Source organism: Macrobrachium nipponense, chromosome 43, assembly GCF_015104395.2.
Source record: "Macrobrachium nipponense isolate FS-2020 chromosome 43, ASM1510439v2, whole genome shotgun sequence".
In the NCBI taxonomy this organism is placed as follows: domain Eukaryota; kingdom Metazoa; phylum Arthropoda; class Malacostraca; order Decapoda; family Palaemonidae; genus Macrobrachium; species Macrobrachium nipponense.
The window spans coordinates 22358220-22375719 of NC_061104.1; the positions used below are offsets into that span (position 1 = coordinate 22358220).

The 17500-nt window shown below is 33.1% G+C and overlaps 1 protein-coding gene across 22 annotated transcripts in view; it reads left to right on the top strand.

Moving 5' to 3' along the window:
* Positions 1-17500, top strand: part of LOC135213567 (microtubule-associated protein futsch-like) — a 699290-nt gene that overhangs the window by 363309 nt on the left and 318481 nt on the right. For 20 of the 22 annotated variants that reach the window (XR_010314169.1, XM_064247555.1, XM_064247553.1 and 17 more), the window contains one exon: positions 14229-14492. The exons of the other annotated variants lie outside the window; for them this stretch is intronic. Coding sequence is in view for 19 of the 20 variants with exons in the window: in XM_064247555.1 (XP_064103625.1) it covers positions 14229-14492 (264 nt within the window). In the remaining variant the exon portion in view is untranslated. The remainder of the gene's footprint in view (positions 1-14228; positions 14493-17500) is intronic. 22 annotated transcript variants of the gene reach the window in all.

Here is a 17500-nt window from a genome sequence, read left to right on the forward strand (position 1 = left end):
AAGGAGAAGACAGTAATACAGATGATGTAGCGGGGGTATACATAATCAATTGCAATAATTGTGGAGACAGATATGTGGGGGGGGAATCAGGTAGGGGAATAAGGACTAGAGTCCAAGAACATAGAAGGGCAGTACAGCTTTAACTCTCAGGGGAGTGGCTATGCTAGACATTGTTGGGAAAAATGACCATAGGATGGATTTCAAAAAAACAGTAGGCTTATATACAAAAGCAACAAAATTAGTCACAGGAGGGTAGTAGAAGGTGCGTTATCAGAGAGATCAAAGTAATTGAAGGAAACAAAGGTTTTACCTCAGAAGATCCCATAAGCCGAGCTTTGATATTAAAAGAAGCTAAGATTGACCCTGCTGACCTGGAGATTAGGTTTCCTGCCCAACAGACTTTCGGTGACCACACCCTTACCACAAGGGTGAATCCCATTGAACCCATCAGCTCAGGATATCACAGCGACAAGAGGGGATTGGCAACTCTCAAGAAAAACCAGAACAGCCATCGCATAAATGACAGCACAACGAGAAGAAGTTCCAGAAGACTGCTGGGCCTTGACCCAGGCTAACATCCCAAACATCTCTTGAGAATGGGCCACAGAAGGGCCTGAAAGTACTCGAGTGTGGAGTAAAAAATTAAAAACTTAATGTAAATACTTAGAAGTAAACAAGTTACAAATTGAATTTGTGGGTTTCTTTTTCAATCGTCAGAAGAAAACTGAAAGAAGTTTTTGTTTGGTTAATAATAATAATAATAATAATAATAATAATAATAATAATAATAATAATAATAATAATAATAATATGCAATATGTACTTGTTGAAGCTTCCTTTATAAGTCAGTGGCCTTAGTCTTGTTCCAAACGAGCGTTTTTTCATATTTTGAATAATAATAATAATAATAATAATAATAATAATAATAAGAATAATAATAATAATAATAATAATAGGATATCTGTACTGTTGAATTATTCTTTGTAAGTCAATAACCGTAGGCTCGGTCCAAACGAATCCTTACATATTCACATAGGTACATAAAATCAATAATGATAATAATTACAATAACAGTAATATTAGTATATCTATATCATCAACTAACTCGACGTAACCACTCCTCACCTACGCGCGCAAGTCGGAAACTCAAATCTAAATTCGCGATCGAGATCTCATTTCCCACGTCTGTGGCGGCTGAACCGTTTTCTCTACCTCTTCTTCTTCTTGTTGGGTCCGACTCTCCTTCTGGTCTCTCTGTAAAGCTGGCGAGAGGGATGACCATTAAATGACTCCGTTTCACGCCTTAATTGTTATTTATGTGTCGTTGGAATGAGTGCAGATTGTTTCAATTTATCCTCTTTGTTATATTTAACGCTTTTTTTCGGGGGGGGAGGGTTGGCTGGCGATTGGTTTTCATCTCTTTGTTTTAAATGTATTTAGACTTTAGATATATTCTGTTAGGGGGGCTTTAGTTATTATTATTATTATTATTATTATTATTATTATTATTATTATTATTATTATTATTATTATTATTTATGCAGGGAGCAGACCTTCTTTGGTACATGCTTTGTTGAAAATTATGGCATTATTCAACGAATTAATCTTATATAAATTCTTTTCAATTCTGATTATTCGTTTTTCTGACTCAGCTAGGTTGTTGAGTAGAATTCCAATAGTTGTCATAGTTAGGATATTATTATTATTATTATTATTATTATTATTATTATTATTATTATTATTATTATTATTATTATTATTATTATTATTAGGAGAAACATCATATTTATGTATGGGTACATATATTTGAAAATATATATATGTACCCCATGCATAACTGTGATTTATTTCTCCATTTCAAGATTATTATTATATTATTATTATTATTATTATTATTATTATGTTATTATTATATTATTATTATTATTATTATTATTTAGAGGATGAACGCTTTTCATAAGGGACAAGTCCATTACAGGGGCCACTGAATTTAAATTCAAGCTTCCAAAGAATATTGTGTTCTTTTGAAGGTAATATAGGTATTACATCAAGAAGAGATCAGTTGTTAAAAAAATATCAGTAATTACTAGAACCGTTTTTTGGGAACTTGAACCCCTTGACCTGCGACGCCAGATCAATCCTATTCTGTCAGACCATCAATCAATCAGTATATATGGTTTGCAGAAACTTTAGGTTAATGTGGAATTACTGTTCTTGAATTTGGTGAATTTTTTATGGTAATTGTCTGGTAAATCTTAGTTTTTTTAACGCGCATTTTTAAAGGAGGACGTAGATACATCTTATCTCGGTTCCCTCGCATTATTTGGCGTATGTGGTATACATCCTAAGGCAGGTCTTCTGAGTTAAATTTCTCTCTCTCTCTCTCTCTCTCTCTCTCTCTCTCTCTCTCTCTCTCAGAGGTAGTCCCACTGTCCCCTTTATGAAATTACCCGTGCTTGCTTGAAAGACTTGTGTCTGGCGTGTTAGTTGGCACCTGTGCTGAATTATTGCACGGTTCGGTGAAAAACATTTGGATGTCGTGTGCTGTTGGAGTGTCTCTGGGAACGATTGCCTGTATGGTTTTTTTAATACATTTCGGAGTGAATTTGACAGTGGTTTACATACACTCACATACATACACATTATGTATATATATATGAATATTATATTATATAAAAAATAGATCAACATCACACACACACACACACACTATATATATATATATATATATATATATATTTGATAAATATATATTATATATATTTATATATATAATATATATATATATATATATTTATATCTATATATATATATATACACGTATTTATGTATACGTGTGTATGTATGTGTAATATGTGCGAACAATCGCATACCACACAGATGTGAATTTATGAACGTACACATCATCCAATGCTTAATCATATTTAGACCTCTTCACCTTTGCTCATTATATAAACTCGTGACTATTATCACTACAGTGTTGGTTTATTTTTTTATTTTTTTACTGTGTCTTAAAATTAGAGAGCTGACGTAAGAACTCCGTCACTTGTGTAAGTCTTTTTGTAAAAAATACTCTCTCATTTATGTTTTCTCCGCTTCATTTATAAGATGTAACGTAAAATACCTGGGAATGGAAGGTATATTTTATATGTGTATATATATATAGATATAAATATAATATATATATATATATATATATATATATATATATATATATATATATATATACGGTATATACTATCCCTAGATATATCATATCTAATAATATAGATATATTATATATATATATTACACACACACACACACACACATATATATATATATATATATATATATATATATATATATAGTATATATATATATATATATATATATATATATATGTATATATAAATTGTCTAGAACTAAGTGGACCATTGTAAGTGCTACGTCACAGAAGACCCTTTTAACAAATAAGCAATACAAATCAACAAATACATCCCTTTGACAAATAAGTAACTAAAATAAAGAAATACATCCCTTTGACAAATGAGCAATTAAAATGTATAAATATAACCCTTTGACTCATAAGTGATTAGAATAAATAAATACGTCCTTTGACAAATTGGCAACTGACACAATAAATAATAAATAAATAATAAATATATGAATTTATTTTTTTTTTTTTTTTTTTTAAAATATATTTATTAATATATTTATTGTGATTTATATATATTATATCTTTATTGTTGTCGTTTGCTTATTTTGTCGAAGGGATGTGTTTATTTTTTTTAATTACGTATTTGTCAAAAGAATGCATTTATTTTAACCATTATTTGTGAAAGGGTTGTATTTATTTTAATTGCCTGTGTCAAAGGGACTTATTTATATATTCTAATTGCATATTTGTCAAAGGGATGTATTTATTTATTTTAGATTATATATATGTCAAAGGGATGTATTTCCTTACTTTTATGACTTATTCGTTAAAAGCGTCTTCAGTGATGTAGCGTTTGCAGTGTTCCACTTAGATCTAGACGAAGCCGATAATGGGCTTTATACAAGGGAGTTGGTCCTCTTCCTCTTCTCTGCCCCCCCCCCTCCCCAAGGGATTTTATAAATAAAAGAGGCCTCGGCTTTTAAGCTGTCGGAAGCAATTTGTAGACTGTAGACTGCTGACCGTAGCGCCGTCTGGAGGCAGACGTAGGAAGTGATTATTGGGAAGCAGTAGGTGAGAGCCTGGTGGTTAGGGTGATGGAGATTTCATAAGTACTACTTTTGTTTTTCGCTGAAATGTTGCTCTATATATATATATCTATATATATAGATATATATATATATATTATATATATATATATATACACATATATATATAATTTATATATAATATCACATCACCGTGATTCATATATATCATTCGAGCTACAAATGTCCTTTAATATCTAATTCGCTCTACCTCGGAATTGATACATTTTCATATATGTACCGAGGGGAATTTTTAGTTGTTAATAATTTCATCCCCTCATGGAATCGAATCACCGTCCAGTGGACGGGAACGAAATCAGGACGGACAGTGATAACGCGGTTTACTGTCCGTAACTGATTTCGTTCCCGTCCACTGGACGGTGGTTCGATCCCATGAGGGGTCGAAATTATTAAACAACTAAAAATTCCCCTTCGGTACATATATGAAAAAATATATAAATTCCGAAGTAGAGCGAATAGATGTTAAAGGACATTTGTAGCTCGAAATGATATATATGGTATATATGTATATGCATATATATATATATATACATAGATATAGATATACTCTCTCTCTCTCTCCTCTCTCCCCCTCTCTCTGTCTCTCTCTATAATATACTATATATATATATATATATATATATATATATATATAAATATATATATATATATACATATATAAAACTATATATAAATATATATATATAATATTATATATGATATATATATATATATATATATATATATATATATATATATATATATATAATATTATATATACATATATATATTATATATATATATATAATAAAATAAAATATTTTATATATATATATTATATAATAATATATATGTGTGTGTGTGTATGTATGTATGTATATATGTTTATAGATATATATATATTTATATAAATATATAATGTGTATATAATTATATATATATGCATATATATATATATATATATATATATATATATATATATATATATATATCACAGCAACATCTAAACACAGAATAACAAAGCCACCTCCATTATTCTCCCAATTACTTTCCCATTTTATTTTTTATTTATTTATTAATTTTTTAAAATCTTAGACTAGCGAACCAACCCGGCACTGCCCAGGAAAACTGAATGACAGTCGATAAACCCAAGCTGACCAACCCGGCACTGCCTGGGAAAACTCTGAATGACAACCAATAAACTCTCTCTCTCTCTCTCTCTCTCTCTCTCTCTCTCTCTCTCTCTCTCTCTCTCTCTCTCTCTCCTGTTAAGATAGTTGCTTCAGTTACCTTGCCCATTATTTTTGATAAAACTGCGAGATAAAAAAGCTGACAGGTGTTTGTGCTTAAGATAAAAACGAGGAACTTGAGTTGTTGGAGTTGACACCGTTTAAAGAGTGTGTCAGTCATCGGAGGAAGGAGGGGGGGGGGGGGGGTCGTCTTGGGCAATGGGGGGAAAAAGGGAAGAAAGACGACGGAAGTCTGAAGGGAAAGAAAGAAAGGTAACGGGAATAAAATGTGTAGGAGAATATTTAATAAAATCGGCAAAGAAAACAAGACAAAATTAAGGTGATAAAAAAAAACAAAGGGAAAAAAGGGAAGAAAGACAACGGAAGCCAGAAGGAAAAGAAAGAAAGATAACGGGAATAAAATGAGCAGGGGAATATTCGATAAAATCGGCAAAGAAAACAAGACAAAAGGTAAAGTGATAAGGAAAAAACAAAGGGAAAAAAGGGAAGAAAGACAACGGAAGCCAGAAGGGAAAGAAAGAAAGGTAACGGGAATAAAATGAGCAGGGGAACGATTAATAAAATCGGCAAAGAAAGCAAGACAGGATAATTAAGCATATTGATAAAGATAAGGTGATAAGGAAAAACCAAAGGGGGAAAAAGGGGAAGAAAGACAACGGAAGCCAGAAGGGAAAGGAAAGAAAGTTAACGGGAATAAAATGTGTCGGGGGAAAATGGATAAAATCGGCAAAGAAAGCAAGACAGGATAATTAAGCATATTGATAAAGATAATGTGTTAAGAAGAGAAAAAAAAAAGACCACGAAAGCATAAGGAAAATTAGGTAAAGAAAGACTACAGAGATAAGGTAACTCAATAAAGGCTACAAAATTCCGTAGGGCAGGAAAGACAGCTAAATTGATGAGTCGCGACAGATAAAGCGATAAGGGAAAAAATGGACCACGTAAGCAAGAGGGAAATAACGAAAAAGAAAACAACAGAACAACGGAATGAGAAAAGCAGACAGCCAAGAAAGTCTGTTAAAATGGCTTGAAAATAAGACAACTTAATTGATAAAGGACATATAGCTGATAAGAGCGGATACAGATAAGTGATAAGGGAAAAATGACAAGCAAATAACGAAAAGGAAGACAACAGATGTTAAATGAGAAAAGCAGACAGCAAAGAAAATCTGTTGAAATGGCATGAAAATAAGACAACGTGCAACTTGAAATAAAAGACGTAAAAGTTACGCAGCGAAAGTGTGTGTGGGGGGAGGTACTCGGTTTAAGCAATAAAAAAAGCAGCAATAAGAAGAAAACTGCTAAAGACAATAAACAGTGAGAAGAGGAAGGGGTAGGAAAAAGTTAATGTTGTGGTCAGGACATAGTTATGTGGAGAACGTAATGTCTGCTTTTATCCTTCGGTGATTGGAGCGACTCATTTTTATTTTTGTTTCTACTTTATTTCTTATTTTTTTCGTTGTGGAGTACGGGCTTGTTCATTTCGGCTTGTAGTGGGGTTGTTTGTCTTTAATTTAAAGGGAAATAAACTCAGAGTACGGTATTCCGAATCTATGGCAAGAATTTCGTGAGCGGAAATTCTGTGAGGATAAAGAATTCTGCAGGTATCAGGAATTTTGTGATGGGAATTCTGTGGATATCTGGAATTCTGTGAGTGTCGAGAATTCTGTATCAGGAATTCTGTGGATATCTGGAATTCTGTGTGTCAGAATTCTCTTAGTTTCAAGAATTCTAGAATTCTGTATCAGGTATTCATCAAGAATTCTTTGAGTTTCAAGTATTCTGGATCAGGAATTCTATGAGTTTCAAGAATTCTGTGAGTGTCAGAATTCTGTATCAGGAATTCCATGAGTATCAGGAATTCTGTGACAAATATCAGAAATTCTGTGAGTATCAAGAATTCTGTATCAGGAATTCCGTGAGTATCAGGGATTCTGTGAATATCAGAAATTCTGTGTCAAGAATTCTGTATCAAGAATTTTGAGATTATCAGGAGTTCTGTGAGTGTCAAGAATTCTGTATCAGGAATTCTGTGAATATCAGGAGATCTGTGAGTATCAGGGATTCTGTGAATATCAGGAATTCTGTATCAGGAATGCTGTGAGTATCAAGAATTTTGCATCAGGAATTCTGTGACTATCAGGGATTCTGCGAATTTCGGGAATTCTCTGGATATCAGGAGTTCTGTGAGTATCAGGAATTCTGTAGCAGGAATGCCGTGAATATCAGGAATTGTATGAGTATATATTACTCATGAATTCTTGGAATTAAAATTAGATATTCATCTTTATTATCATCTTATTATTTATCTTTTTCTTGGTATTTATTACCTTCTTCTTTTAGATGTCATATCTCTTTATCTTCTTTTTGTTCCTCTTCCCTTCTCCCGATGTTTATCAGCTGCTATTTTCATCCTTTTCTTTATCTCTCGATTCTCATCCCGTTATCCGTATGTTGTCATTTCTCCTTCTGACGTCAAATGAAAATAAATGTGGAATTGAGAGACCCGATGACGTCAACATTTTAAATTCCCTTCAGCGAAAAAAGCCTCATTAAAATTTATTCTGAAATGATGAGTAATAACTAGAAATTCTCATCGTTAAAGAAGGTGGACAGCTGAGTGAAATACAAATACAACACTTGGAAAGTACAAGACAGACGCACGATGCATATCACAAGGCACACTGTTGGCGAAAGCATAAATTCATGCAGACTCGAACAACAGGCGACTGTTTTTATTCCACTCGCCAATTTATTTCGTCAAGGGCCTTTGGAACAAATTAAAATGGGGAATGTGAGATAAGCTTCGTGTCGGGAGACAGATGGAAGCTGTAAATAAAGATTGGAGCATCTGCCCGTGTTATTGAAGTCTCTCTCTCTCTCTCTCTCTCTCTCTCTCTCTCTCTCTCTCTCTCTCTCTCTCTCTCTCCATTTTGACTTTAGCTTCAACACTTTCAAGAGAGTTCATTCTCTCGGAATGAATTATGGGTTTGAGGACTCTCTCTCTCTCTCTCTCTCTCTCTCTCTCTCTCTCTCTCTCTCTCTCTCTCTCTCTCTCTCTCTCTCTATGTATAGGGGGAAGGGGGAAAGTGTGCGCTTGTTTAACTACGCTGAAAAATTTATAGACTGTAATAAAACATGCAGGTGACGAGAAATGGCTAATTCTCTCTCTCTCTCTCTCTCTCTCTCTCTCTCTCTCTCCCGGTTCTTCTTCTCGATTCTAATGCAATAATATATTGATGCTAGTTTATTAAATGTCTTAATTAATTTATTTATTTTTCTTAGAGAAGGTCATATCTCCTTAGATATGTTAGTGAATTTCCCCAAAGTATTAAACTCCATTTAAAAAAAAAGAGGGGGAGGGGGACGATGGTGTTGGGAATTCATGGTTCTGGGAATATACAGGAAGTCAAAGAATTCCACAGTCTGGGAGTGAATGGATGGTAAGAATTATATACCAACCGGTTGATGTACGTGTTTAGAACACGTATTATCTCAGGGATCTAGAAGCCATTTTAACTATTCAAGAGGTTATTATTATTTACCTACATTTTTGTAGAATAAATTTGTATTAAATAGGTAGATTATTTTTTGTATATGTATTATTCATCAATATCTATTTCAAAATTAGATTTAATATTCCACAAAGGGCCTCTATGCACCCAATTTGACAAGTGGAGTAACCCCATTATCGTCGCATTGAGGCAGAGTTGCCAGTTAGTCGCTAGTGTAACCGAGTAAGTTGCCAGTTAGTCGTCAGAAATAGCCACAAGGTTACTGGGTGACCTATCTTGCCGCCCACGTTCAAATACGTGCAAGCGTTTCCTGTGTGGGTTTATACACGTGTGTATATGTGTGTATACACGTTTACCCGGCAGTCTTCTTGCGAGAATAATACTCTGAATATCTGAGTATCTGTTATAGATGGTCGTATTTCTTTGTTATTGCCGTTCGTCACTTTCTGACTGGTGCGGGCCAGGTTAAGTAACTCGAGAGAGGCACCAATTTTACCTTTTAAACACTGCCCAAATATGGCACCCCTGCCTTGGCAAGGTGCGAACTCACTCACTTACACTCTCTTACACAGAGAGAGAGACACACACACGCACACACACACGTCATAATGATATTAATTCGGAGACTAAAATATAAATGAGGGAATGTGCGGGTGTTCTAAAATTATTCTACAGGTTGGCCATATCTGTCTCGCCAAAGCTATTAGGAGGGAGAATTAATATCTCACGCTCTGCTTTCTAAAGAGAAAGCACTGCTGGTTTTTTAAATTTTTGCTATTTTGGTGTTATCATAGAGATCTAAATTGGCAGTCTTTAGCATGAGGCAGACTTAATAATAATTTAAAGTTATAGATATATATATATATATATATATATATATATTATATATATATATATATATAGGAACTCATTGAAACTGGATGGTATCTACCGGAGACATTTATTTCAAAAAGTGACAAGCTTTCCAGGACTAACAGTCTGTTAGTCGTGGAAATCTTGTAACTGATCTTAATAAATATCGCCGGTAGATAGCAGCTAATTTCACTGAGGTCCTATTTTTATGTATGTATGTATGTATGTATGTATATACATGTATATGTATATATAAAGGAATAAGGAATGTATGAAACGGTTGGTTAGCCAAACCTCCATTGTGGAAGCGAAGTGGCGATGTTGAATACAATTGAAAGTGAAAAGGTTGAATCCTGAGATAACTTGATTGCATGGTATATGTAGCAAAGGATGTATTGGAAGTAATAACAATATATATATATATATATATATATATATTATTATATATATATTGTGAGAGAGAGAGAGAGAGAGAGAGAGAGAGTTATATAGCTTTAGCTTTCTCACCATAACCAAACAAGCCACTTGTGAAATACAGAGAAGAATCTGAGGTCATTATACTAGCGAGAAATATTGCTTTCAGAATGCCTTAAGCTCTGCCAATTTTGTCCGTCACTTGAATAAGATCTTACTTTACATTTTTTTCTATTTAATTATTAAATTGTAAATTTTTCCTCTTTTAATAAGAGATGTCTTATTTTTTTATTTACCAATATATTCTTTGGAAGCTTGTATTTCGTGTCATTGGACGCTGTGGTGGGTTTGTTTCATATGAGTAGGTTCATCTTCTAAATAATAATAATAATAATAATATTAATAATAATAATAATAATAATTCCAGTTGAGTACGGGAATCTATTCTACGCATTTGGCATCTGGGTATGAAAGTGGGGCCATTGCCCCATACCCAAACCCACACTCTCTCTCAACCACCTTTTTATTTGTCTTGTTATTATTAATAATAAGAACTAATTTGGGAGACACTGAACTCCTGGGTGTAAGAGCCACTTTCAACTTTCTGACTTAACAGAGTTGTTGCAGTCTGGATTATTCCAAATTTGGATTATTCCAAATCTGGGTTATTCAGAACCTCGATTATTCAAAACCTGAATATTTCAGAAATCATTCGGAATCTGAATTATTCAGTCTGAATTGTTCAGAATCTGAATTATTCTAAATGTGGATTGTTCCAGATCTGAATGATTCCAAACTGAAGTATCCCAAATCTGAATTATTCTCAAGTCAATTATTCCGATTCTGAGTTATTCTAAATCTGAATTATTCAGAACCTGAATTATCCCAAATCTGAATTATTCCAAACCTCAATGATCCAAAGTCTGAATTATTCCAAATCTCAGTTATCCGAAATCTGAATTATTCTGATTCTGGATTATTCTAAATTTGAATTATTCAAAACCTGAATTATTCTGAATCTGGATTATTCTAAATTTGAATTATTCAAAACCTGAATTATTCAGAATCTGAATTCTTCCCAAAACTTAATTATCTCAAATCTGAATTATTCAGGCATCGATCTGGCTAAAGCAGGCATACCAACACAACGCCAAGGATACCAGAACAGCCCCAGGGATGACTGTGTAAAATCAGGCGTGCCAACTCAACCTAAGGCAGTAACCGCAGTAAGAAAAGGCTGTCGCTCAGCCGTTGAAAGCAGGCATACCAACACAATAACAAGGGCTCTAAAGCCGATGCAAGAATGCCAGTGCATAAAGCAGGCATACCAACATAATGTTAGGTCATAAACGAAATGTAAGGAGATGAAAGCATATAAGAATGATACATGAAAGCAGGTGATTCAGGCAAATGTAGTGCAGGGAAAGTGACGTTTTGTCTCTTAATGATGGAGAGAGCCTGGTTTGATGTTGAAGTTCGTGATGCAGTGCTATTAATATCTGTCGTATTATCAGCACCGTGGCTGTGGAGAGACGATCATCTGATCCTTAGAGGAATGATTATTATCTGATCTTTAGAGATGATCATCTGATTTTCCACACAGATGATCATGGTCTTTAGAGGTGAATCAATCTGATTTCCGCAGATGATCATCTGATCTTTAGAAATGATCATCTGATTTCCACAGATGATCATCTGATCTTTAGAGATGATCATCTGATTTCCATAGATGATCATCTGTTCTTTAGAGGTGATCATCTGATTTCCACATATGATCATCTGATCTTTAGAGATGATCATCTGATTTCCACAGGATGATTATCTGATCTTTAAAGATGATTAACTGATTTCCACAGGATGATCATCAGATCTTTAGAGATGATCATCTGATCTTTAGAGATGATCATCTGATTTCCACAGATGATCATCTGATTTCCACAGATGATCATCTGATCTTTAGAGATGATCATCCGATTTCCAAAGATGATCATCAGATCTTCAGAGACGATGATCTGACCTCCAGCCTTAAGAAGATTCAGTTAGGTCTATACGATTTCCTGTTGATATAGAATTGAAGAATATTTTGACCTCATATTTAAGAATTCGTTTATATTTATAGGACGAAAAAAGGTGCTTTCTCAAGGGGAAAGAAAGGAGAAAGCAAGAAAAGTGATTAATTAGAAAGCACTGCGAGAATGCGTACCCTTCTCTAAGCAGATGAAAATGAAAGCATCCTGAACCTTAGATCCTATCTTATGATCTAAACAATCATTCCTTGGCTCATAGCCAATTGTACCCACAAAATTCCACTGATAGATATCAAAAATCTTTTCATATATCTTAATGAGTAATCGACACGGTCGAATACACAACCAGCTTCCAACTTCGACGACGGTGGTCAATATGACGTGGTTTCCCCTCGCAGGAAGGTCTTATAGAAAACGGGAAGAAATATTAGTTTGTTTTCTAGTATTAAAATTTAAGACACGGTATCAAGTCAGTCAATCATTTTTTTCTATAGTATTCCTAAGCCATTGACGAAGGACTGAAATATAGTGCAAGAAATTCACGATGTATGTATATATATATATATATATATATATATATATATATATATATATATATATATATATAGATCATAGAATATATAATATCTATACATATTACATATGAAATATAGCAAAAAAAAAATTTAAAAAAAAACATTAATTGTAATGAGAGGTTTGGCCCTTGTAACAATATGAACAAGATATCTAAGTCTTGAAGTTTACATATTTATTATGTCTATTTGTGGGGGGTGGGGGGTTGGGGTGGGGTGTGGGGTGGGGGGAATTCTATTAGTGCGATAATTTCTTTAGCATTCAGTTATTTTGTTGGGTCGAATCCGCTCTACCTCGGACATAATACCGAAGGGGTATGTATTATTCAGTGTTTTGTCACCTGCAGATTCGAACCACCTACAAACAACCCTTTCCCACTATAAGTCCTCTTTTACCATGGACTGTTGAGAGAGGTGGAGATAAATGGATATTAAAGACTTAAGGAGCTTAATTTTGTGATTAAAAACTCACAGTGAGGTAATAAAAATTCAATTAATATATATATATATATATATATATATATATATATAATATCTATATATATATATATATATATATATGTCTATGATATATATCTATATATATATATATATATAGTATATATATATATTTATATATATATATAATATATACACAAGCAGTATCCATATATACATGAATATGCATATATACCTTTGTGTATAGTATACATCCAACACGTACACATACAACAAATACATACATGAATATTAAATACCCATGATAATAATCTGCATGTTTAATAATTCCTGACATTTTATTTCATCATTTCATCTTTCCTTTTTAATTTACCTTTAATTTTTTTTTTAAATTAGTTTTGAATGTGATTCATAAACATTTCCTTTTATTTTAATGCGAGACCATTATTTTATTTTTGCTTACTCCTAATTTTTTGTGCTTTTTTAATATCCTATTTTAAAATTATTATTTTTGTTCTGTTGCTGTGTATATTTGCAACGTTGCTTAAAATGTCTTTTATAAAATATTTGTTTAAAATGTGTCTAGACTAGATGTTGTTTATATTGCAATGTATAGATATATATAGATATGAATGAACTGTTAAAGCATGTCTTTATAGATATAGACTGTGATATATATATAAATATATATAATTAGCTCTTTGTTTTGTCAGCTTTGTGATTTTTCTTAGAAGAAAAAATTTTTATGTTTTGGTGTTTTGCCAAATTTTAGATGTTCGCTACCCGTCCTTCTTCAGTGTTACATCTGTTACTCTCTTCATTTATCGCCTGGTTTATTTAATTCTTTATTTACCCTTCCCCCCTTTCTTCCCCTTCATCGCCAATATTTTTTTTTCTTTTTTTTTTCTCTCTCTTCGAACCGTTCCGTCTCCACAGCGATACTGGAATTAGGCTTGGACGAGTCGACGCTCCTGAACGAAATCGAGCAGATCCTAGGCTTCGGCCCATTGGCCGCTGCCACCGAAGCGTCCACCAATCAGGAGCCGCCGCCTCCGCCTCGCCCGCTTCAACCGGCAGCGTCTGCTGGAGTCGAGCCGGGCCGAGGAAGTCGGATTCCGGTTCAAAGAGACCGCCGATCCGGCAGTCCGCTCCGCAACGGGGGCGGGGAGAGTTTGAAGCCCGAGGGGGAGTCCAGTCAAGGTGATGATGATATGGTGATGATGATATAATGGTGGTGATTGTGGTGAATAATGAAGATGGTGATGATCTCAGGGATGGTGGAGTTGTTTTTTCATTTCATAACCAGGAGTTGGTGGTGATGTCTGGGTTGTGATGCTTATAATAACCAACATTCATCGGCTTTGTACTGATAAATAATGTATTTTTTTTTTTTTTTTTTTTTTTTTGCCTGTCGTGTGATGTTTTCCTTTTGAACTTTCTCTACGAAACGACCAATTCATTTCCCCTCCTTCATTCGCGGTGTGGAAATGAATTGGACGGAGATGAGAGGACGAAGGAAAACGGAAGAATTGAAGGCGACGTGAGCTTAACATCATTTCACTAACTTGGTTCAAATTAATGTGCTGTGAGGCTTTGAATATGAAGTCTATGTGTATGTATATATATATATATATATATATATATAGATATATATATATATGTATTATGTATGTATATATAATCTTATATATATATAATATATATATATATATATATATAGTATGTTATATATGACCTCACTTTCATAAAGCCTCACTTTCCTGCTTTCTAACCGAGAGCTTTCTTTTTTTGGGCTTTCTTTCCTTGGCAGTTCGCTGTTGCTAATTATTTATCGTTATCCGGTGATTTTCCTTCTTCCGTGCTACTGTTACATTCCACATTCCAAGTGTGTTCCAGTTCGCAAGAATGCTGGTTGTGGGGGTCGTTACACAGTTTGTGAGGTTGTATATGTGTTCGCAGTTATACAGATAAGCATCCACACGTCATATAGATAAATATGCACTGTTTATCTATATACCTATATACATTTCTATATGTGTTTATTTACGGATGTATTGATATATATGATGTATAATATAAGATATATATATATATATATATATATATATATATATATATTATATATATATAGTATATTTGTATAATAAGAGAGTATCTATACACACATATGTATGTGACATATACACATACACATACATATACATATACACAAATTCAGAACACATATAACATCTGTAAACTCAATTGAATTATGACGTGTGGAACAAGGAATAGAAGAAGAAGAAGAAGAAGAAGAAGAAGAAGAAGAAGAAGAAGAACAAATGCTGACCTATGCATGACCTAACCCAGCTTCTGCTTTTACTAAAAAAAAAAAAAAATAAATGATCGGTTTGCATCTTCTCCTTGGTTAATGCTATTTATCATTTTGGTGACGTCATCAATCTCTGTGCCTTGATGATGAAGATGACGTCATGACTGTTGCATTATAATGATTTAATCTTATATCACTGGATTGATTTTTTCAATTTTCATTGTATCGTGTTATCGTCACATTTTCAAAACTATATTTTTACGGTTATCGTTGCATTCTTTTATATATATTTTTTTTATATTGTAAGTGTCATGCATTTTCGTGCATTTTGTTCAATAATTTGCATTATAATTTTCATAACTGCATTTTTGGTCATTTATTGTGACGGTTTTCATCTGACGTCTTTTGTTGACAGAATGAAAACTTGTTTACACCTTTTCAAAAGACTTTAATTCTACTCTCTCGATTTCACGTTGGTCTTGTTCCAACATTTTGCAAATATTTTCATGGTGATCGATTGACCTCAAAATATTGCCCTATTTATTTCGAGATTTTTACATTCACTTTCTCATTTTATGGTGTATTGGGCTGTTCACAATATTGAGAGTTTTTTTCCAATGAATTTCTGTGAGTTTTTGTGAGTATTTTCTTTCACAATGAGGTGGACCCATCAATAAATCTTCGAAAGGTATGTCGTTAGTGTTCCCTGGTAGCATCCAAAGGTAAGTTTTTTAATAGCTTTATCTACTGTATTTTTATAAATGATTTCCAATGGATTAATATTGGTCATGTTGTTGATGCCTTCATGTTATAAAGTATGTAGTCAAATCGATATTTATATATAGTATATATATATATATATATATATATATATATATATATATATATATATATATATATATATATATATATATATATATATATATATATATATATAATTTATTTAAGTCATTATGGGCAGCATTGATTATTTACAACGGCGTTCCCAATCTATTTTATTTGTGTTAAGTATATTACACATTTCGTCTCGGTTTTAAATTTTGGTGACGTTACAATATATATATATATATATATATATATATATATATATATATATATATATGTATATATGTATATATATACACACACATATATAGATATATATATATATATATATATATATATATACATATATATATATATATTTATATATAATAAATGTATGTATATATACACATATATGTATGCATATACAATGTATATATATATATTATATATATATACATATATATATACATATATATATATATATATATATATATGTATATATACACATATATGTATGCATATATGTACTATATATGCATAAATTTCCTGGTGTCGTTGAACTTTCTTTCACTCCAATAGTAAAACAAGTAAACAAACAAATAACCCTTCCCCTGGGGGGGGAAGTGAAGGGGACGGGAGTGGGGGGGGGGGGGGGGGGGGGGGGGGGGGGGGGGGTGGGGGGGGGACAGAGGACCAGACCCGTGATTCAGTCTCTATTCAAGTTCGCGTATCTACGCAATGCGTATGAAATCTCTGACTCAGAGAGATTAAACTCAAAAGGAACGAAATGAGAAGTTTTTTCAGGGGTTGTGATTTTGTATTCACACACACACACCCCGCGCGCGCGCACCACACACACACACACACACACACTACACACACACACACACACCAAACAAAGAGTGAGAGAGAGAGAGAGAGATGAGAGGAGAGAGACTATGATGGTTGAAATGTCAAAAGTGCATCACCTTATAAAACTGAAACAGAGTCTTAAAAAAAGAGAGAGAGAGAGAGAGAGAGAGAGAGAGAGAGAGAGAGAGAGAGAGAGAGAGAGAGAGAATATGTTGATTCAAATATGAAAAGTCCATCA